At 42.9% G+C, this 23,980-nt stretch overlaps 1 protein-coding gene and 1 long non-coding RNA gene across 2 annotated transcripts; both read right to left on the bottom strand.

The window, feature by feature from the left end:
- Positions 1 to 6,579: 6,579 nt before the first annotated feature.
- On the bottom strand, positions 6,580 to 7,964 carry GPR39 (G protein-coupled receptor 39). The gene is given in 3 exon segments (XM_064435188.1): positions 6,580 to 6,689; positions 6,692 to 7,712; positions 7,787 to 7,964. Coding segments are annotated over 2 exon segments (969 nt in total). The 5' UTR covers positions 7,566 to 7,712; positions 7,787 to 7,964; the 3' UTR covers positions 6,580 to 6,594.
- Positions 7,965 to 13,811: 5,847 nt separating this feature from the next.
- On the bottom strand, positions 13,812 to 23,532 carry LOC135309475 (uncharacterized). Its single transcript, XR_010369732.1, has 3 exons — positions 23,439 to 23,532; positions 20,628 to 20,931; positions 13,812 to 13,972 (listed from the first exon to the last, which is right to left on the bottom strand). It is a non-coding gene; the product is annotated as an uncharacterized LOC135309475 (long non-coding RNA).
- Between the last annotated feature and the right edge of the window lie 448 nt (positions 23,533 to 23,980).

Below are 23,980 nucleotides of genomic sequence, written 5' to 3'. Positions count from 1 at the left end.
TGTGGGATAATCACAGAACCATGGAATTATTTGGGTTGGAAGGGACTGTGAAGCTCATCTTGCTTCAACCCCCTGCCATGGACAGGGACACATTCCATCAGACCAGGCTGCTCCAAGCCCTGTCTAACCTGGCCTTGGACACTTGTCCAAGTCCCTTTGGAAGGCATCCTGTCCTCCAGGTGTGCCAACCACACCACTCAGCTTGGTGTCACCTGCAGATGTGCTGAGGGTGCACTCAGTGTGACACTCTGTGTCATCAAGATAATAAATCACAAAATTGAAAGCTTTGCTAACAAATGCACAGATATTAAAGTTCTTCCCCATTAAAATTCACAGGCTTGCAATCATTGTTAAAAGATAATGGCCCCAACATCAGATAGGAAAACAAAAGATTTAATTACAGGAACCGTGGTATAATTTGAATATGAAACAACAGAGGATTAGATAACACATTTAGCTTTCACAGGTGAAGATTCCAATAAATTATCTGTGAACTTCCCACAAACAACTCCTACCTACTGGAACTGGGGAGTTGCAAGAGCCATCTACATTTGAGATAGCATCATGCTCAGAAGAGAGAGCAAGAAAAGAGAGAAAAACTAGGAAATTAATGCTTAAGACAGTATTCCCTTGACCAAAGAATAAGGGCAGTAGAAGTCAATCCACTTCATAGCTGTAGCAACATCTGTGTTTCTCCACTTTGAGAGAAATAAATCTTCCTGCTTTCTTATCCACTCTGAAGAAAAAGACATTTCCCAAGGCTTCTACTTGTAAGAAAACGTGTCTTGGGGAGTTTGCCACGATACAGAGTGTATTTTTCAGAAGCCGAGGTGACACAGCCTGTCCTCAACTCCAAAGGCAGCAGTCCCCTGCCTGTTTCTTGGCTCAGGTTGCACAGTGAGGAATATTGCCTGAACTTCCCTAATTCCTTCTCTTAGCATTTACCTAGGAGTGCCAGAAGAGCCGAGGGCCACTAGGTTTATTAACTACAGCTTGTAAGAACAAGAGAGAGAGATTAATAACATTAAGTTTAAGGTCAACATGGGTAATGGTCCTTAATGAGGCTTAAAGACTTTGAAGTACTCCAGGAATCTTAGCTGGGCACTTATTCCCTGGGCAGCACAGATGCTGAAGCATAAAGAATCAAAAGCTGTAAGTCTCCACAGACCAGGTGAAATCCCAGCTTCAGATCAGGTAGAATCCCAGCTTCAGATCAGGTAGAATCCCAGCTTCAGACCAGTGGAATCCCAGCTTCCATGTAGGCATCAGGTGAAAGACAGAAGTGTGACCACAACTCTAACAAAGCACCAGTAAAGCACTCTTTGTCCTCATGGGCTTCGCAGGCAAAACCAGCACTCAGGTGTCCCGAGAGACCCTCTCTGCCAAGGTATCACACAAGGGGAATTATGGAATTATGTGAATTACATTAGCAGTGAATCTGCTCCTCTGACTACAGTGAGGTTGTTTTCAAAGCTGCAGACTTTTCATGCTGAAGCAATTTTTAAGTACTCTAATGTAAAGTGTAATCACACATTGATTTTTCCATTAAAACTACAAAAATCTTAAATACCTTGGGGGTGCTGGCCTCAATTAGTCCCTATTCTTCGATTCTATTTCTCTTGGTGTTGTTTTGCCATCCCTCTGTGTAGGAGGAAAGGAAGAGTGTCCACTTATGCTGAAAGCACAATCTCCTATTACATGAGTCCAGTTAAAAGCAGGAGTAGATAAATTGCTTTCTGTACAATAGGGAGGAAAATTATGCTGGGCTCTCCCCATGTTCCTTTTTAAATTGCTGTGTGGGAAACCTGAACATACAGATGTCTGGATTTTGGAAGTTTGCATTGAGTCTATTTTACTGTGTTTTTTGGTTTGTTTTTGGTTGTTTTTTTTTTTTAACTGACAGAAATTCCCCTGCTCTTCAGAGGAGCTTATTTGTACACAATTGCCCTGAGAAGCCATCATCCCTCAGTGCAGCCTTCCCATTGTCACCTGTTGAATAGCTGAGCTTCAGTTTTGTGCTACCAGCATTCAACAGCACTGACTGGTTTTGCCACTGACACCAGGTTAATGCTTTTGCAGAGAAGAGGAAGACGAATTTTACCAAACACCAGCAGGAGAATAATTTGCTTTTATCACTTTTCCAAGAAGCAGGACCTAAAAGAAAAAACTCACTAGTTACAGGGGGTGGATGGCCCATACACCAGAGTGGACAGGCCCTGGTCTGTTGGTCTAAGTGTCCACCCATTTCAGTGCACTGAGCACTTGTCTTGTGGAATTCAAAGCCCTGCTCAGGAAAACATATGGATGGAATGACCATACAAAACACAGAGAGATTAAAATCATATCCAGTGTACTCATCTTCAGACATGTCTGCAGCCTGAAGAAAGGCAGCTCGATGGAATGATTAAAGAAATGAACCAAGAGGAGTGAATGAAAATGCGTTTAAAGAATGTGGGCTGGAGCTGTGTTCTGGAATATCATAAATTAGGTTATTCTTTTCATTTTTGTTCTATCCCTTTAGCTTTTTTAGTAGGGAAAAACCCAGCCAAATTCCAGCCTATGAAGAAGCATCTAATTTTCCTGTAACAGAAGTCTATTGCCAAATTACCCTGTGCCTGAGTCATATCTAGATGACAACCATGCATTTCTCACAACTACTTGAAGTACTCTGAAGTAATTTGCTTCCTGAAATTTGCCAAGTGCCTTACAAAGTACACTTCTTCAGTGATCTTTGGAGAGGCTATTCCTACACATAATACCTTTATTCTGAGCAGAGCATTAAACTGCCACCAGCAGTACATGGGAAGAAAATGGTGCTCCATCTGAAGTTCTAAGAGATCCTTTGAAGCTCTGAGTCAAGGTTTCATCTAGATTCAGCTAACGGCTCAGTAAAGCTGGTCATGGTGTTTACAGAGGCTTTGGTGCTGTTATAGAATAGCCTGGCATTGCTTTAACAACAGCCACCAAAAAAGTGCCATGGCCTTGCTCAGGTCTGACTTCCTCCTGCCTAGCTTTTCCAGCCCTTCCCTTCTGCCCATTTTCTTTTTCTTTTTTTTCTTTTCCACTTAGAGAGAGGGTCTCTCTTTCATTCCATGGCTCTCACCAGAGTGCCAGTAAAGCCTCTGGCTGCTCTTGCCCTGTAAAGCAGACGTGCCCTGAAGCTGGCTGTACCACACCCACATTTCAGGAAACACCACTGCCACTGCCTTCAGGTTGACACTCAGTGTATTTGACACACTTAAATGTTACACCACATAAAAAAAAATTAAAAACCACTACACTGCCTTTCTCAGATGAAGGCACTGCTGTAAGTTACAACAAATTCCCTTGCCTGCTTATTAAAAGAGCTGTAGGATATCTGCTGTCCAGGCAAAATTCATCCTACATCAGATAGTTCCAAAGCAGAAAAGTTGCAGTTCTGTAGAGATGGGAAAGGGAGAGCAGTGGGAATTTCCTGCCTCACATGTCCCAGGGGGGCTGATGGTGCTGGGGGGTACCAACAGGGCCTCCAGCTGGGCAGGTCCAGCACCAGCTCTGGCTCCTGCAGACTGCTGCAGCTACAGCACTGCTTTAATGCACCTCCACCAACACTTCCATAGCAGCCAGACCACTTTGATATTTCTCTTTTCTGGATGGACCATCTCAGGAAGGACAGATGTTTCATCATAAATGGGAGATTAAAAAAAATGCTCCCCAGATGTCAACTGGCAAAGCCCCCACCATGCCCAGCAGCCCCACTCAGCAGATCTGTGGAAACAGAGGAGTGCTGCTCCAAAGGGTCAGTTGGAAGTGTATGATACCAAGAAAGAGGATGTAGCAGCACAAATGGACTCTTATTTCAATGTCTGTACTGTGGTAGGCTTGAGGCTGCTTTATGCAAACTGATCAAGGCTTTTAGCAGAAGCTCAAACTGAAGCTGCCAAGGGAAACATGACAGAAGCTTTAGAACTGACCCCATTTTCAGCTGGGATCATCAGAACTCACTTTGTTGTAGAGTCAGGCCCAGTGTGATGGCAAACCACACAGCTGGTTTTGTACAAATGTGCTCCTGGACAATGACCAGATTGGTGCAGCCATGGCCAGTGACCAGGCTCTGCTGCTGGTCCTTTCCCTCCAGCACTTTGTGTAGAGGCCCATCCCATACTGCCAACACTTCCTAAAGACTCTTAACTTACTTTCCTAAAGATTCTTAACTTACTTTCAGCTATGGAAGCATTCTTTTTTTTAATATTTATAATTATTGCACTAGTTGGAGCTGACTTTTACAGAATCCTTCCTTTACATTTCCTTTCTGTGTTTGCTACAATCCACTTATAACCTTTATAAGATATATGCCCTCCAAACCCACCCTTTCTTGAGAGCTCTCTGCCACAGTTCAGGGGCCTCAGCTCAGGTGTTGGAGCAGCAAGAGGTGCCCAGTGACACCATTTAGATGGCCACTGCCTTCATGGCCATAGGAGAAAAACAAGATCAAGTATCCACAAAGACTAAATTGATCCCTGTCAGGGTGGGTCAAGCATATTAAGAGGTTTTAATCACTGTTAAAAGCTTGCATTTCATGAAGGAGCCAAGTGTTTTCAGACTCAGTTCAGCTACCCAATTTCTGCCGTGGTGTCATCCCATCTAGAGCCCCTCCTGCAAGCATCAATACCATCTATGGCAAGTAATCTTTCACTTTCCACATTTACAATTAATTTCCATCAATGTTCTCGAGTGCCACGCAATAACATGACACTAAAAAAACATTAGTTCCTCCTGGTGTCATCCTCTACTTAGCTTTTTCTCATAGTCAGATTTATGATTTTAATCTCTGTTTTATAGAACTTATCACTTTTAACAACCAGAAGAAAATGCTAAATTGTTTTTATTGCTGTTAGATGTACAAAGACGTGATGCTATACACTGTCATTTACATTTCACATTAAAAGTGAAATATGCTCTGAATGTGCAAGTATTGGTTTTAATTTGACCCATCTGTTAAATGAAAAACAAAGAGGACTTCTAAATCACAATATTTAAATTCAGCAATTTGTAAACAATTTATATGTTCATTTCTTCTGGGTTAAAACTGCCCTAAAGCATCACTATTATGAAATCTCCAAATTAAATTGCTTTGCATTGTTCTCAGAAATGCATGCCAGAGTTTCTTCCTCCTCAGTATATTAATTTATTCCTCAAGCCAAGTAAATTACCAAGACTTGTATTAAGAGTCTTGCCACTGAAGTAATTTTGGGGAATTCACACAAGTATCTCCTGCCTCCAGAAACTGAGAATACAGTGGAAGCGTCAGATACACAAGAAAGGGAGGAAAAGTCATGGCAATTTATCTTCTCCTCTCAACCTAGCCAGGATTTGGGTCTTAGGTTTGGCTTTAATGCTGCTGTGGTAATGTACAAGGGGAGGGAGAGCCACACATATCTAAGGATCCCCCAGGCAGCACTTTAAGAGCAGATCCCTTTTTCTGCTTTGTGCCACAGATGTGTTCAGCTCCACTGCTGAGCCTGAACCCCAGAAATCTGTACTGTCACTAGAGTGAGGGACAGAGAGCTCTTAACAAACCACCAATGGGGCCTCTCCACTCTTGTGAGAGGAGATGATTTCTTCATTTCATGGCCTGACACAGACCATGGCAAAAGCAGGACTAGATGAGGAACCAGAGGATTCTCGGGGGGAAAAAATATTAAAAACGAGGAAAAAGTAATACAAAATCTAATCTACTTAAAGTTGTAGAAGTGGACAGATGCACGAATTTCAAGTCCCTCTCTGCCATATCAGTCAGAGCACCAAAAAGCAACACAGAAATACTGGGTGTACTGTGCATTCCTACCCTAGATAGTTCATTTGTTATATCCAGCATCACAATAAGCGACCCAACAAAACAGGAACTAACAGTAATGCAGCCAGGACATGATTAAGGGTGCCTATAAGACTATCAACAAACGTGGAGACTGCATGGATCACTGCCCAGAAAGATTCCAAGCTGGTGGAATGACAGCTCGATTAGTTTTTTGTCTGATGAATGTGGCGAGAGAGATCAGAATCAAACATAATTTCAGGGTTACAGGCCTTCAAATAAAACCAGAGGGAAAAAAAAATTCAAAGAGGGCAATGGCAATTTGTGAGACCAAATCAACTCTCCAGTCCAGCCTCCTTAATGCTGAAATGCAACACAGCCACAACTGCTGAGGCTGAGAACTCTCCAAGGAGCATCCTGAATTAACAGGGAAATGCCTTCAGAGAGAGACAAGCTTGAGATCTTGCAGGACAGTCTTCCCTCCCTCCCATCAGCAGCCTTACTAAATACACTCATATTTGTAACTTAGTGGGAAAACATCCAAGTAGAGCTATTTTATATCCAGGCAACTGTTGCCTATTGCTACCCCAAAGGTCAAGCTGCAACAGCCTGTCACCCATATTGCTGCATGTAGGCATGTAATAAAATCCAACAGAAATAGTAGACAGCAAGTGGATTTTTCCTTCTTTTTCCCTCCCACCTGTTCTAATGGCAAAAAGAACCAAAAACACACAGAAACATCAGGATTCTTGAAATGTATCATCGCAACCAAAAGTATCATCCCTCATTTTGTACCACTTTCAAACCCTTTGGGAGAGCTTGGTGAGAAAAAACCTGAGGTTTCTGGGCTTTCTTCCTAAGTGGAAAGGGGGTAGGGGAGGTAGAGCAGGACATGGTTCTTACCCAGGAATAAAGTGATCTGTCTCCTGGAGCTCTTGCCCTCCGAACTTTCACTCTTCCTTAGGAACTGCTCCTGGTGCTTTGGTCCACCCTCCACTGCCAGAGCCCCCTTCTTGTGGATCATCAGGGCTTTCATCATGCTGTGGCACATGAAGGTGACAGAGCCCAGCACGACGATGTACACAGCAAAGGCGCTGAAGACGCTGGCTTGAAACAGAGCCCACTTGGAGGAGAGGCAGGTGCAGATGGTCATGTTGTGCTTCAGCTCAGGAATGTAGTGCCTGGGAGTAGGCTTGACACAGGAACTCGTTCCCTGGTAGCCCTCGATGGTCTCCAGGGGGTACTCCGTGCCCATGGCGAAGGGCAGGGGCAGAGCCACGATAAGAGATGTGCCCCAGACAAAGGCGATGAGCAGCTTCACCGTGCGGGGTCCGGACACGGCCTTGAAGCGGAAGGGGTGGCAGATGGCCACGTACCTCTCAAAGCTGAGCGTGGCCACGTGCAGCACGGTGGCATAGCTGCAGGCCTCGAAGAGGAAGTAGTAGAGCTTGCAGGCAATGTTGCCATTGGGCGTGGAAAAGGGGCTCCAGATGGCACTGAAGAACTCCACGGGCATGCCCAGCAGGATGACCAGCAGGTCGGAGCAGGCCAGGCTCACCATGTGGTCAGTGACCTCCTTCTGCAGGTAGCCTTTCCTCTGCAGGATCCTGGTGACTTTGATGGTGATGCTGTTGCCCAAGAGGCCCGCGACAAAGATGCAGATATAGATTAAGGCCAAGGTGATCTTGACCCACAGAGCCACCTCAAACTCCGGGACATGGCTGTGGTCAATGAGAGAAGAACAGTCTGAAGAGGGAGTCTCTCCTGCCATGAGCAGTCCCAGGGTGGAGGAGGTGCTCTCCTGCCCTCTCCAAGTTTCAAGCTCACAGCAGACAGATCCTTCCTCACCTTGCCCCTCTCCCCGAGCCACACATGTCCGAGCAGTCAGGTACAAGGAGTGTGTCTCAACCAGCCACACCTGTGGGGTTTGTTGGTTTGTGAGCAACAGCCTCTGAGTCAGTAAGTTAAACAGGAAAGTGTTTCAGCTCTTACCTTTCTTTATGGCAAACACCTCTTTCTCTTTTTGTATTCTCCTCCTCCTTTCTCCACAGGGTGAAGCCTCTGTTCCCCAGCCCTTCACTGTGAGAGCTGCTCTGCTTTCCGTGCTTGCCTGTTCCCCAGCAAGCAAATCAGCTTTTGGTGCTGGCCCCAGCAGAAGTCAGAGTCTGCGTGGTTATCTCTGTTAACCATTAACCAAAATCTTGGCTATCCTTAGTCACTGGCAGCACAGCAGGTTTCGAGAGAGGAAAAAAATAAAAAAAGCAAGCCCCTCATATCTGAAAGTCACTTCCTGTCACAGGAAGAAGTGCTTCTCCTAAAACTGTGGTTTGGTTGTCAGTCTGAGTGTGTGAATGGTGCTGAGGAGAAAGTATCTCCTCATGAGTTTAACATTCCCTGGGCTTCAGAATTCACTGCTGTGTGTGTTACTGCCCACATGCTTCACTTCTTCACATTTCCTTTAATGAAGACCTCGCATCTGCAGTGCTGGTTATGGAGCCTGTGCAGCCACAGACTGATTTACATCAACAGGAGCTTCTGGTTTTCAGCTGCTGCTAATGAACTGGTAGCTTCTTAAAATAACTGCTTAGACAGACTCTAAAGAGGCTTCTCGGAAGTTATAAAATAAGATGAGCTCTAGATTTAGGCACGTGGATTGTTTCCCTTCAAATTTCCATCTTCTCATGTAAGATAACAGAAATAACCAAGTCGGTAATCCCAGCTGTGCCAATGCTTTCAAATAATCTGCAGTGGCAGGGATGCAAATGTTCTTCCCCCTCCTGTGTCTCACCCCAGGGGGAAAGAATTTAATGCAGTTTTTAGTTTTAGTTTCAAACCATAGCACTGAAGGCTGCCGAGGTAACCCCTGGAAATATTTAATTAGAGGATGTGTATATAGATTAGGAAACCTTTAAATTACAATGCAAAATGACAGTACAGTTTTTGCAGCTGTAATAGAAAGAGGCCCAGTACAGTGATCCACTCCAGTGCCAAATCTAAGAGCAGTGGGCTCACAAAGTGATTTTTATTAACTAGACAAGCTCATGTGACCCTTGCAGCTCATGATAAAAGAGAAACATTAGGAAATTGTTATTAAACAGTCTCCTCACATCCAGTGGTTATCACTGTACCTCAGCAGCCCAAGCACACAATGAACAAAAAGATGCCCCAAACAGGATAATCAGCACCTGTTTCTGTGCATCATTTATGCACTTCTGTTTCCGAAAAATCACCTCAAACCTGGCAGAACTTCAAGCTGTGTAGTCCCAACCATCTTTCCTTACGTTTGATAATTCACATTTGTTCTGCTCAGACAAGCTTTCTATTATTACCCCATTTCTTTCACTTAATTTTACTTTATAAAAGTGTGAACAAAGATTACATATGCATGACTGAATTGTGGAAATGAAGCTAATTAAAATTTGCTGCTTACCATCAAAAGGGAAAAGGGAGAGAGAGAGCAAAAGAGAAGGCCCAATAGGATTAGATCTTCCCCTTTTTTCCACACCAATTATAAAATGCAGAACACAATTTTACGTTTTCAATATTATCTTTAGAACATACACAAAGTTTATTAAGTTTCTCATAAAGAGCTGGTGCCACAAAGGGGATAGGAAGGAAAGAGACAATTGTGGATAATCATAGATGGAAACCATTAAAAATCAAAAAATCCTCCATGGGTTACTGGACTAGATAAACCAGGAGTGAATATTCCAGGGTAAAATGCCTATTGTGGGTGATTACAGAAAGATATATCTTCCTGGAGAGAGGCATTTCTCCACAACTAAATAATCTTAATGCCTCTTTGTGGCGTGAAGGTTCAGCTCTCACAGTCTTTACCCTGGTGGATCTCATACTGGTTTATAAATTTAGCATTTTTGTAATGGTCCCAGCTTAGGCAATTCATTAAGTTTTCCGTGAGATTTTGTAGCAGTGAATACCATGAGTTAATTTCTGTGTTGTTGCCTTTCCCATAGTAGTTTTGAAGGTGAATGTGGAGTTGTACCTGGGAGAACACTCCAGGGAGTCCCTCCTGACTCCATCTGTTGCAATTGCACACCATGACTTCAGCTGCTGAGGAAGAGGAAGCAAGAGCATTACAGAGAAAACCCACTGTATTTCCTTCTCAAATCATCACCCATGGATGCAGAACTCTGCCAATCACTTGTCAGCCCCTTGGTGAGAGAGCTGAGCCTCCTGGGGATGCAGATCTCACAGGCTCGGGCTGCAGCTGGCTCTGTGTGCCTCTCACTCAGCCACTCCACGCTCACACAAGTGTTTGCAGTGATGCAGTTGTTGGTAAGAGATCACCGAGAATGGAGCACAGAGAATCACTGAGATGGAGCACAGATTGTTGCTGCTGTAGTGCAAAAGGTGATTTTTCACCTTCAGAGATAACAAAGCTGCTGTGATGGCCAGCCCCAGTCTGTTATCCAGCAGAGTGTACAAGGTTTCTCAGAGGGTTTTTTGCTTTCTTGCCTGGTCTTTGGACACCACCATGGTGAAAAGCCTTTTGGGGCAAAGAAAGCAGAGCTTTGCCACCCATCCACTGTGTGAAGCTCCCTTGTGCACCTTGCAAAGCTCACCCACCACCTTACCCCCACCGTGCCCGGGGACCAGGCATCTCAAACTCCTGCAGAGGTAAAAACCGTCAGGTAGCAAAAAATCCTAGCTGGATTGAGCGTCAGAAAAACAAACCCGTTGGGCAGGTGCTGTTGCATTTGGGTAAGCAGATTAACCCTTTCCAGCCTGCAGGGCCAGGCTGCTCCTGCCTGCCCAGAGCCCTTCCCTGCCCTGTGCAGCATCATCACCCCTGGTTACTGCTTAAGAACCGCCCAGCACAGCGCAGGGCTGCTCTGACTGGCACACAGGCACTGCCACACTCCCGTTATCTCTGCAGAATTGTTTCTCGATAGCTGCGTTGTGAATATGCAAATCCACCTTAATTGGCTACGCTAATCACACTGCTCCTACTGGTTTCTGTTCTCGAACTGTTCAAGCTACTTGACAGGAACAAAGGAAATATCTCGGTTTCTTGCTTCCCTTAGCTTAAAAACTCTAAAACCTAAATGAAAAATGAGAGCTAGCTCAAAAGCAAAGAAAATGAGGCTGTGAAAAGGATTAACTTTTTTTCAGATAAAAACACATTGACTGTTTTTTTCTTGCCAGTCTTTACCATTTCCCATCTCAGCGAACCTCTTGTCCCCAGAATAGCTGTGATACCTTTGTCTTGCCAGTATTTGTTTAGAGAAAGTGAATCCTGGGCTTGTTCGATTCCCTTTGAAACACAAAGTAAACAAAATGAGATTGCTGTTCTGCAGTGACAGCTACTGTGATCTGCACAGGCAGAGGGGAGAGTGCTGCGGGAATGAAAGGAAGAAGCAACACAGACAAAAGTGAAATGTCCGAGTGATTTGAAATGTTTTAAGAAATCAATTTGCTTAAGACAGCCCATGTTGGCTTTGTAAATGATTTTTCATTAGAAATTTAAATAATTAAAGACAGCTCTCAAATAACTTGTGGCTTCTTTCTGTTTTCTGGAATCTAAAAAGCCTCTTTACCCTTAAGATCCCTTCCTATTCTTCTGGTGAGTTATTCTTGAATAATATTTTTCTCATTTGGAAGATTATTTTGATGGTTAATAATATAAATAAATACAAGCTTTTTGTGAAATTAATTTCTTATTAATTTCCCTGTGAGTCTGGGTTTGGGTGAAACAGTTTAATGACCATTGTGCTGCTAACTGTTTGGCTCCTTTTCTTCTGGCAGCATGAGAGGCTGGGTTATGTGAGCTGGGCAGTGGATCTTCCACGTAACCGGAACATCCATAATGAATTCTGATGGAATTAGATTACCTCTACAAAGATGGCACGTGGAAAGTTGGCATCTTTTATTCAGCCATGTGCAGTGCTACCTGCTGTAATGCCATCCTCTTGGAGCAGTGTATTGTGAGTGTTTGCTTATTTGGAGGACAGAGATGGGATTTCAAGAGTGCTTCCAGGATACACAGTGAAAAAGACCTCTGCTCCAAATAATTCCATCTAAATAAAATAGATGAAAGCACTTCTCTGCTTGCAGTGTATTTTACAAATTGGCAAGCAACATGAGAAGAAACTGGGCACAGTGAGAATGAATGGTTTCTCAAAGATACAGAAAATCTGTGCAACACTTGAGCCTCCTCACCAATACACTGGATTCCTGCTAACTTCCTCTCATGACCTGCAGCCCCCAGACTGCTGAGCAAGAAATGCACTTCCACAGGTATTCACTGGCTGCTCTGGTGCTTTTAACTGATGTTAATTCATGGTAATTAAAGAGTACAGCACCAAAACACATAACACAGTCATATCTGGAACTGTTGAACAATGCACCACCTGCTGTCTGATCTCCCTGGTAAATTAAAGGCAATAAAGCTGTTCCAAATCTTCACTCAATTGCAATGCTGTCTGAAGTAAACCAAATGCACCAGGAGGTCTGTGCTTTGCTGTGATTAGGTGGAAGAGCACTTTGCCTGGCAAGGAAGTGAAAGGGTCAATGTTCCACTCTTGGAGTAAGGGAAGAGATGCCCTCCTCTGTCCCTTGACACAGCAGGAGGTGTTAGAGCCTGAGGAGAGGCCACCAGTCCTGGCCCCAGCTGGAGAGCAGCTGGTTAGACAGGCTGGAAAATGCAGGTAAATCTGGAGTGAGATGGTCATTTTTGCATCATTTGGGCATAAGGCAGCAAAGGAAATGAGTTTATTTATATCCCAGGCCTGACAAAGGAGCTGTAACTTACAACCAAAACAAATACATACATTAAACCCAGATCCCAATAATCACAAATCAACTGTATTGAACTCATATTCTGAAATATCAGTCAGATATTTCTGACTGATATTTCAGTCTGAAATATCTGACTGAAGCAGATATTTCTGAAGCACAGTGGCACCAAACCACAACATTTGGTTCAACAAATCTCAGTCTTGGGGCACAATCCCCAGCACACTGAATCAAATCCCATTCTTCTCTGTGTAACTTCTAAACTGCCACCTTGTCCAGGTAGATATTAATGGCTGCAAAATACAACTCAAAGCTTCTATTTGAGAACATACTCAGTTCCTTATGCCATATTTTAAGTGAAATTCTTCTGTGCAGTTTACTTTTCCAGTTCAACTTTTAACAGAGGTTCACACTTTTGGATGCTGCTATGCTACTGCCCTAGAAAAAAATCTTGAGATTTTCTTCTCTGAATGTGGCTCATTGCTGAAAGCGACAAGACAGAGAGAACTTCTGGAAAAATGTGTCTCACATCCTGAATTCTCCATAATTTTTAAAAAAATCTGCAAGGTTGATAATCCATGGAAATGGTTGTTACATGCAGGCACCAAAACACTGCAGTTCAAAGCTCATGCTTTTTTTTTCTCTACCAAACCAACAGAGAATCTTCTTTAAAATGTTGATGGTTTAATCCCAGTCTCCTGAAAAAAATCTCTTTACAGAAATACTAAGCCTTATCATTGAAAAAAAAAAGTAAAAATTATCTCCTTGCTTGCTCCTTGTGCTTGCCATTTTGTCACTGTCAGGACTTGCACTCACACGCCCAGCTGAGCTATTATGGAATAATTTTACCTCTTTTCAGAGCTCAGCTGATGAGGTTTAGCCTGAAGTAAACCAATGGCAGCTTTTTGACCTGATTCAAAGGAGTCCTAGCAGCACATCACCACAGCAAGGGCACTCCTGCCACCCTGCTCCTTCTCATCCACAATACATATAATTCAAAATATCCAACTTGTCATTTTAAGGATCTTGTGTTTTACCGTTATGTAGCTCATTCCCTTACAGAAACATCAACAAATTCAATTTTAAATAGCTTGTAAGAAAAAAGGCAGAGTGTTTCACCTGTTGCTGTGATCTGGGCTACAACAGGTACCAGCAATCACTGGATACAGCAGGAAAATTAATATTATACAGTAATTTATGCACCTATATTATACAGTAATTTATGCACCTAGAAGATGCCACACATAGGTTTCTATAAATAAAACATGTAAATTCTTACAGAGATGAAATCTGGCCAGAATGCAGGGCTTCAGTTCTTGTTCTCAGCAAAAACATGAGGTGAATTTGGCTCCAGGATATTCTATCACCACCAGCTCAGTGTTGACTCATGGAGGATTGCATTTTTTCTTCAGTGCATTTTAGCTGTCATTGAAATGCAGAGGCAAATATTAACAGTGTAATGGGACTGTTTGGCAATTTAGCACAATATTGATAAATGCAAATCAAGCAAGGAAAATATAAAACAAACAAACGTGCAAGTGAGGTTATCTAAATTTAGAGCACACACTTTACCTCGGAGTTAAGGCTTGTATTGCTTGCAGTGCTTATTTCTGGTGGCCCTGCACAGTGTGTGTGTGGCTCATCATTTATGCTTTGGGCATGCACTTATGCTCACTTTATCCGTGTAACTTCCTTTATTCTGGAAATGCTTCTATTCAACAATGACATGGGAAGTGGCTGCTCACTACAGATCTAAATCCTGAAGCTGAACAGGGAAAACAGGAAATGGGATCCCAAACTGTTTATTTCACCTGCGTTTATGTGGTCCTGCATTCCCTGCAAGCGGTTGTTTAAGCACAACAGGACATACCTACGATCAATAAATTGTTATGACTCCACACACCAGGTAAGTAGAGCTCTTCTGTTTGGGAAAAATACAAAAACACCTTTGTCTCTAGCGAACTGAGTGCTTTTATATAAATTTTGAAGCATGAATTATTAAGTTAACGTGAAAATATTTAGTTAAGCCTTTTTTTTTTCTCTCTGAATCTCTAATTCTCTCCCCCTCATCCCCACCCCTGTTGACAATAGTTTCTATCTTTGTTCCATGCCATGCTATTCCCACTAAGAAAACATATGCTTTGAACAGCTGGAAGTGCCAACCTGCTGCCACAAGGCCTGTTGTGACACCTGACACTGTCACCCCAGGACTGCCTGTTGGCACTGAAGATCTTCCTCAGCGGAACCAAGGCCTGATTGATGCCATGCTAAAGAAAATGTGCAAAATATTCCTGTTGCCCTGGGAGTCTCTCTTTTCTCTGTTGACAAGAAGGGCTCCCAGCACAAGCACAGCATGGAGGCAGCATGTAAAAATCTTTGTGAGTGCATCAGCTGACATATCCCACACATTTTGTGAATGTTTCTTTGATTGCCCAACTGTTGGGTGACTTTTCTTTGTTATTGTAGCTCCCAGTCTTAATTTCTCTTTGATTTAAGAGCCATCAGGAAGAATCACTGCATGCAGAAGCCAGCTAGCAATACAGACTGCTCAAGAGTCATTACAGGCCATCCATTCAGATGAAGAAAGGGCTCGGGTCTAGGTCAAAGGAAATAACTCTTCCAGAATGGACTCGCCTGGTTTCCTCCTAAATAAACATTTGATAAGGAATAGAAATTATGCGGAGACACTGTCCACAGTCCACAGATAGTCTCTCCAGATGCTACCCAGAAAGAAGGAACTGGAATTTGTAAAAATATAAAGTTTTAACTCAGACTTGTGTATTACCTACAAGAAGGAAAGGCTTTCTAGGGCAAAAAAAGAAACCTGGAACTGTCAAACATCAACCAAAATCCTAAAGGGACAGTAAGTCATGAAGGTCTTCTAGAAAATGTTTTGTGTGTGTTTGCAAGATTGGAGTTGGTCTTGGGTTTTGTCTGCATGTCTACATAAGCAAAGTTTAAAAATGCATTTGCAAGCTCTGTGTGAGGCTTGCATGGAGCTCTGCAGGTGGGTGACTGACTCAGGAACTCTGCAGCTCCACTGCAGCTCCACTGCAGCTCTGGAGGCTGCACAGGACTTACAACAGACCCCACTCCAATTCTCAGCACTGGTCTCCAAAACAAATTCGTGGTAGAGGACCTGCACCCAAGAGTACACTTAGAGAGACAGAGCTGAAGGGCACCTTCCACACAGGAGACCTGGAGTGGGCAGGAGAGTGCAGGTACATCAACATCCTCCTCTCCTCCATGGGGTATATGTACACAGCTTGGCAAAGGAAAGGAAATAAGGGAGCAAACCAAGAGACAGGACTGAGGACTGGTGAGTGCCAGAGGATAATTGTTCTTTTATTTAGATCAGGCTCCACAGCCATGCAGTGAGAAACTCCTGCCTGCTGAGGCTTCTCTCTCCTCTTTTGGCCCTGAATTGACAAAGTCTCCTTCTACCAACACTGAGGTCAAGTCTGACTGCAGGGCTTGTAGGAAGCCCCAGACTGGGGACTGCTGCTCTGAAAATTATGTAGTGCTACCATAAAAATAAATGTCAGTCTGAAATCTAAGTACTTTACATCTTTAACTCCACTGTGTGAGGAATTCAGTGAGAAGGAGCTGAGGAACCACTAAATGTGATCAAAACAGCCATTTTGCTCTGTTAAGTGAAAATACAAGCTCCTTTATTTGCTCCCTTTGTTACTGGCAGAGATAATTTGCCTCCCACTCTGAAACATTTTGGAATAGAGTATCACACCCATTGTCTGTGCTGTGTAAAGCACCATTGTTTCACTCCCTCTCTGATTGCAGCATCACTTGTGCAGACTGCTGTTTCCAAGGCATTGCAGCTCTTTCCTGGAAGCTGTGAGAAATGACAGACCCAGCTTCTCAAACTGAGGGTGTCACATCCTTCCCAGGGAACTTGGGATGTGTCCCTGGGAACTGCTCCTCTTTGCTCTGTGTGAAACAGAAGGAAGCACCTCCCATGAGCATGGAGATTTCCCTCTCCCTGAGCTCTTCCCCCTTTTATCCATACTGATAATTCCCGACTATTCTAACCTTCCAAAATATTTTCAAGTAGTCCAACCCTTGGGAAACAAGTTATTACAGATTTCTACAGTATGCAAGCTCCAGCAAGTTGTTGCTCTATTTTTCAGTCATATGCTTTTTGAGACCATTTACATCTCTACTATGTTACAAATTGCTTAATAATTGTTTTTGACAGGTTAAACTGGTAGTGAGTATAAAAGAAAATAATCCCAAGATAGCAAGCTGAACAGTTCAGTTCTCTAACACATTACACTACTGGAAAGCCTTAAGGAGCAAACAAGATGGGAATCCCACAGACCAGGATTAGATATAACACAGATAAAAAATGAACATTATTCCCTAACCTTCTAGCACCCATAGGAACCCAAAACTCTTGTGCAGAATTTTAGATTTACAACATTAATAGAATAACTGCATTAGAATGCCATGATTTGTGTTACTAGTTCATGGAAACACTTTAATTCCTTTTTATCTCCAATGAGATCCTTCCCATAAGGATTCCTCTAAATTATACCTTCTGTCCTTCAGTGTTGTGGATTAATAATGCTTCGCTAATGAGGATTAAATAGCTCAAGAACTCTGTGATGTGTGCAAACAGCAACACTGTAAGGCAAGATTTGTATTCAGAACCAAGAACTTTGTTCAATTTTCAAAAACCTGGAATTATGCTGCAGAACTTCTTTAGGCAAAATTTAACTGCCTTCAATAAAAGCTGTGCTTTTTCACTCTTAGGCTCATTACATTGAAGACCAGAAGGGAACAGGCTGGTCAGATCCCATGACAATCCCCCAGTCCCCCAACAGTGAGCACATTTGCTTCTGTTTGGCTGAGATATCTGTACCCTTTTTCACCCAGAGACCTCGAGAGATGGAGGAATCATCTTTTTTTTTTTGTAGTTCCTTAAAATGTGAGTACAGTTTCTTATTTGCACTTGTTTGATTTCTGCCTGCCAATTCTATCTCTTGTTGTGACTCTAATTTTCAAACAGCCCTTAAGAAGGGTCTTACAGTCTCTGCCAGTCACCCATGCACTGTCACCTGTGCATGGTCTTCCTGATTATTTCTTCCTTATACCAAGATATCTGGCCCTGGTCATGTTGGTTTATTTTCCACCTGGAATCCAGCTTTTACACCTCCCAGGTCAGGGTCTCCCATGAAAGGCATTACTGCCTTTGGCCCCACCAGGGTGGGACACCTGGGAGATACCTTCCCACTCCTATCAGATATTCCTCAGCTAATGCTTCATTCTTCCTCCTCCTTTCTGCTCCAGAATCACCTTGGCAAATGGCACTGAGTTTCAATTAAGCTCCTAGAACATCCTTCAAGCTGCTGTTTTCCAGGGAATTCTCTCTTCTGCAGAAGCATCCCTTGCAGGTTGTCTTCTGGTTGCATTTTGTGCATGGGCTCAGATTTATCAAATAAACTGTAGAGCAAACTGGGACACCCTGCCCTCATGCTGACCACTGCCCCAGGCTTTAATCCATGTGCTTGCAGCTGGATCATTGATGAAAACGCTCAGTAGTTTCAGATGCTGTTTGAACTGTCTGAAGTACATCCAGGGTTTTCTGTTTCCCAGAGGGGATGCCCAGCTCCAGCCCATGATTAGCCCCAGCTCATCAGTCGATCTGCTGCATTTTGTTTAATGTTCCCCCAGCCAACCTCCCTGGAGCAGTTTAAGAGTTCTGGAATAATTGCCAATGAGATCTCATTTTTGAGATCTGCTCATTTTCAAGGCATGTTTCACTGAAGCTGCAGAATGCAAAATTTTTCAACAGAATATAAGAAAAATATTATCAATATCTATACAACAGCCATTATCAATACATGTGTAATCTCATTCAAAATCAGGCTTCCTGTATAAACTATATTTTTCAGAAAAACTCTGCTGATTAACATTTATTATATTTCTGTCCTTTGAATCCCTATCATTTAAATTTCTTATTAACTTTTCCATTATTTTGCCAACATAAGGTGCAGTTTCTTACCCATGTCAAGTTTTTGAAATCTTTGGAAAATACTATTACATTAGCTATTTTGCTCCACATTTCATCAATTTAAAAGAGCATCACAAGGCCGGAGATGCCATTTAAAAAATCCTCTTTTCGGTTTTGTGAAGTGCAAGACAACCAGGTCTGCTGCTTTGCTTAAATCTTCCTGCTGTGATATCAACCAAGAAACTTCACTGAACATTTCTGAATCACTACAGACAATTTTGCTGTCTTCACCTGGAAACAGCCTAACACTTCAGTGGTGTCTGAAGGATTAGGCTGTGATTTGACTGGAATATTCCATTACATCACATGGCTGTATTTAATTTCTAAGCTCTGCTGAAAAGTCAATTTACTATGGTCTGCCTACATAGTAAATGTCTGGATGCCACAATCCTACTGCAATCAACTGCAATAGTTTTTCAACAGGTTTGGGTCCAACTCCAAGTGAATTATGAATGAAGAAAGCTGCTGAGGTGAGCTTTCCAGCTCCCCCACATCTCCTTGCTATTCCTGACCTAACAGTAGGGAGCTAGTGTGTGGAAAAGATGAATCACTTCCATTTGCAATTTGAGCAAACTGGTGTATAAGCTGTGCTGAAGGCTTTTTGGGAGTTGGGCATGTGTGAATCTGTTTTCCTGGGGTTTGGTAGGAATGCAAAGAGAGAAAAGCAGGTTGCAGATGGCAGATTTCTACTTTGTGTTACTAAAGTCCTCCAAGTTCAGCAACATCTGTATAAATAAACACACACTGGGGCACACGTGGGTAACCTGCTACCAGCACTGCAGTGACTCTGTGTGGAAGGATTCTTCTCTGAGCTCTGTTGTCCTGGCTTAGGCTGCTCATAAGAACAGTTGTTTGCTTTTGCAGCAATAAGGGATTAAGACTTTCATGTTCTGCTGCAATAGTCCTCCAGTCTTTATGCTGCAATGCCAGAGCTCTTCATCAGAGCTCTTTATCAGAAGATAACACAATATACGTGTTATCAGTTTTACCTTATCAGAAAAGTTAACATGAGCACACTGCTAGGAAAAATGTGTCTGGTTTTAGTGGTACATGGACTGTGTTTTCAGCATCAATTCTGATCCTGAAGTATTCTCCAGTGCCCAAAAGGATGGCATGTAAGTATCTCATTTATGATAAAGAAGTGTCAGTATAAATTCTGAAGCCAAAATTGCAAAGCTGGATTTCTTGTCTGACAGCAGATTTCCAAACAATCTTTGTACCATGGTCATGTTTCAGTGGTGAGCTGTACAATTTATGCTAGGGATGTCATTGCACACCCTCAGATTACTGTGAACTTCAGACATTGGTATAAACATTTTATTAAGTTGTTCTAACACGTTGCTGCCATGACGAAGGTCTGGAAACTGATATGGCTTGAATGTTTGAGTAAGATATTCCTCAATGGCCTCAGAGGTAAAAATACTGTGAAAAAGATAGCTTTCAAAAGCCAGCCTTTAAGGGGAAATGAAAGTTCTGTGGGGATTTTAGACTCAAAGCTAGTCATGCTAGAGCTGAAATTCCCTGCCACGCTGGGACAAACAGCAAACCCCGAGACACAAGCTCCTGGCCCCAGGCAGCTCCCTGCCAACAGGGCTGGGCTGGAGCTCCTGCCCTGCCACTAAACATCAGAGAGGCAAGAACCAGAGGCAATCACCTGAGGCAATCCCCTGCCCCTTGGACTCGCTGCAAGACACAGACTAAAGCTGCTCTTGAGCAAGATTCACCAGGAAGCCAGCTAGGGCAGGAGGAGTGTTGGAGCAATGACCTCCTTGCTTTTAAGGCCACATTGTCACAGCTTCCTTAAACTGCTGTGAAAGTCGATTCCACCCTTGGCAGCACCAAAAACTTTTGAGATCCACCCTGTTCCCCAGGCTCCAGTCCCAGCCTGGGCTCTCCTGCCCCACAGGCAGGACTGGGGTTAAACAAGGTTAAACCAAGGGGTTAAACCAAAATCACTGCATCTGGTGCTGGTTAGCACAGGGCAGTCACAGGCATAGGTTTAGGTCTGGCTTAAGTGGGTTACACTCTTAGAATAAGGTACCTTACCTAAGTGGTGACTGAGCCTCAGCCTTGCAGAAGGCTGAAAAAGTGGCAGACCCATCACTGAGCTCTTTCTTCCAGCTCCAGGAGTGATCCTGGCCATTCCACAGCACTCAGCTTCCTCTCAGATTAAAGCAGAAGCAGAAAGGAAGAGCTGGCACTGTCCTCTAGGGACATTTGGCTTCTTATGTTAATGCTGACAATTTTAATTACTCTTATCTTTTTTATTCCTCTCTCCCACATTGCAGAAACTGTAGCCAGCTCGGTGGAGAAGCAGCAGCAGACTGGGAGCAGCAGACACCTGCTTTTCCTGGAGGTGATGAAGAATATTATTTACCTATTGAACACAAATTTGATCTTAAGTAAGGATATGCAGATTCCATTTAATAACCAGCTAGGAAAATGCACACTGTCTGTGCTTGGGATTGGATCCACAGGGCCACAGAAGAGTTTGACAAATGGCTTTTTCCACATTTTGGTGTGGATATATATCAGTGGCCAGCTCCATACAGGTTTTCTAAGGCTACTGTTCATTTCAGATAGCTCTTGCCATTTCAGCTCTGGAAAAAAATCTTGGTTTTTGTACCTCTATGAAGTATTATTTAAAAGTCAAAGACTTATGGTTACCTGGCAACCTATAAACGATGTCCTTGGAAAAGGAACCTGGAAGAAGGGACCTATTGAGTATCAGTCATCTTTCTACATTGTAAATGAAGCTCTTTCACAAAAGATGTTAAGTGCAAATGGGTATTTCCACTCTGGGACTAGTTTAAAGTCAGAATTAATAGCAAAATACAAAAATATAGATATGTTTATATGAATAAACAAGGATGGTAAAACCGCTTGCCTGTCCTGACCTTTTTACTCTCCTAGCCTAGCCTGTAGCTTCACCTGAGCTGAAAAAAGGTTCAGCCTTTTTGCAGGTGCAAGTGTTTAATTAATTAGTTCATTTAACCATAAGACCATCAGAGGAGTATGCCTGAGTAGCTGGTACAGGCAGGGCATTGCAGTTTTCTCCATTTCAGGCCTCAAGCCTGCACAGAAAGGCTGCCCTTGCCCATCCCATCAGGACCTCTGTGCTGGTGCCTGTCCAGCTAACAACAGACTGAGAAAACCTTTTCTCTTCCATTGCCACTGCAATTCCACAATGCCTCTAGATGTGAGCTGGAGTTCATTACAAGAGTTAGAGAAAGCAGGATGGACACTGAGGGGTGAAATGCCCAATTTCAGAGCTTTCTGAACCCCGTGGAGAGCTGGGGCACCAGGGCTGCTCTTCCCTCGTGCCACTCCTTGCTGAGCACAGGAGGAGCTCAGGCTGTTCTCTGCAGATGCAGCAGCAGCAGCAGCACTCTCCCAGCAGCTGAACACATCCAGCACACAGATGTCTGGTTTGGTATTAATATCATTTCAGATGTACATTAGAGGGGCAGATGTACAATCTGGGACTACATCCAAATTGTCATTTGAGGCAGTAAGATAATCAGTAAGAATTTCTCCCCTTTTATTGTTGCTCATTCTTCCTCCTGCAAGGAGGAAGCAAGGAAAACAAAGAAAATTAAAAATAACAACCTCTAAAAAAATACAAAACGGAAAAAATCTAAACAAAAAAGACTGAAGCATTACAGTGGATACAGTTATATGAAACATTATCAAAGACTTGATTATCTCTGGAAGTGCAATGCACTTTGAAGTAAACAAACATTTAAACCTGCCACGTTGTAAAATCATTTTATTTAACTGAGGTTCAGACTGCACTTAACAGATAGGGGCTATGAAGAAGAGAAAGGGCTTAAATTGTGTTTAAATGTTTATTTTCACAGTTCCTATCAGCAGTTACCCCTAGCTACCACAGAGGTGTCTGTTCCCTGCCCTCTGGGCTGAGAGCACTGTGGAAGGCAGATGTCAGGCAGGACATGGTGTTTGTACAGTTATTTCCCACTCATGCAAGTAGTGAAGCAGAAATGATAAAAGTTCACTTCCCTGGTAAAATTCAGAGTAGGTGGGATGCCAGTGATCCTGAATGGTTCCTGAATGCACACTCTTATGAAAAGAGCTCTGAGACTCTTAGAGAATTTTTAACATTCTCTTTGTGAATTGCATAGATCACCAGGAATAACTGTAGGAAATAGTCTGGAAGAGGGGAATAATCCCTTCCTGGCTTAACCCCAGCTGAAACAATATTCTTCAGATTGTCTTGGATACAGAATAGTCATTTAAAAAAAAATGGAGTTTCTTCCTGCTACTTCACTTCTACTATACAAACAAGAACAATAAAAGGCTTTGCAGTGGTGCAATCAGCATTCATTCTTCCTGGCCCTTGCTCTTTGAGGCCAGAAGCTGCTGTGCTGGAAGATGCTAACAAGAAAGAGGGTTATTGTGAGGTTTGTTATCTACATTATAGCAATGGCAAGTTCATCAGCACAGACAGGAAAAGGATCTGCCAGAGCTACTGTTTGTTACACAGGACTTTCATCCCGGGAGAGGCGGGAGAACTGCAGAATCTTGTGGTAGAATAATGACAATAATATCAGACTCTGTTTTTTCATCCCCCAAAAACCCAAGCTCCAAACCCAAAGCTGTTTTTTTCCCATAGAAATGTCACATCCTAGAAACATCATAAAGCCCTTTTGATGGCTGAGAGCTGTGAAACTGAATTCAGGAGAGCAGCAGAGTGCTGGCCTGGGCTCCATTGCTGGTGAAATGCTGGGAAACAATCAGATCACTGCTGACAACTTAAAACCTCAGCAGGAGAAATAAGAAAGTACAACAGGATTTCACAAATCACTAGGTCCTTAGTGATAAAAATGTTTTACTTACTTGTAGAGGAGGAAATAAAATTTTCCTAATCCCGAGGCACAGGCTGTGTTGTAGGTGGGTGCATTTGTCAGATCCAGCAGACATAAAACACTCAAGGAAGAAAAATAATCAAATTGGAAACAGCTGCAGATTACAGAAGTAACAAGATGAAAGTCTACCAAGTATCATTCAGCCTTTAGAATGTGCAGATGGATGTAAAATCCCTGAACCCTGTCCTAGTCTGTATTATTTAAAGTTACACTCCTAAACCCAAAGACCTTTTGTAAGATTCTTGCAGCTGAAATCAGAAATAAGACTCCAGTTAATTTCAGCAGATGCCCACAGGTATCCCATAATTAGTCATCTGGAAAATGGAGGGGAGGGAGGAAATATTTTCTATTATAATTATTTTCATTTTTCTAAGACAAAAAAGAGCACGAGCACATTAAAGAAACATATATCAAATAACATCAGGTACACTTCTTCAGAGATTTCAATAAAAACATCTAACAGAATGCAGCTGAATGCCTACAGTATAGTATCTGCACCATGCAGTGCAATAA

Source organism: Passer domesticus, chromosome 10 (genome assembly GCF_036417665.1).
Source record: "Passer domesticus isolate bPasDom1 chromosome 10, bPasDom1.hap1, whole genome shotgun sequence".
NCBI lineage: Eukaryota > Metazoa > Chordata > Aves > Passeriformes > Passeridae > Passer > Passer domesticus.
This window is presented reverse-complemented; position numbering and strand designations above follow the sequence as displayed.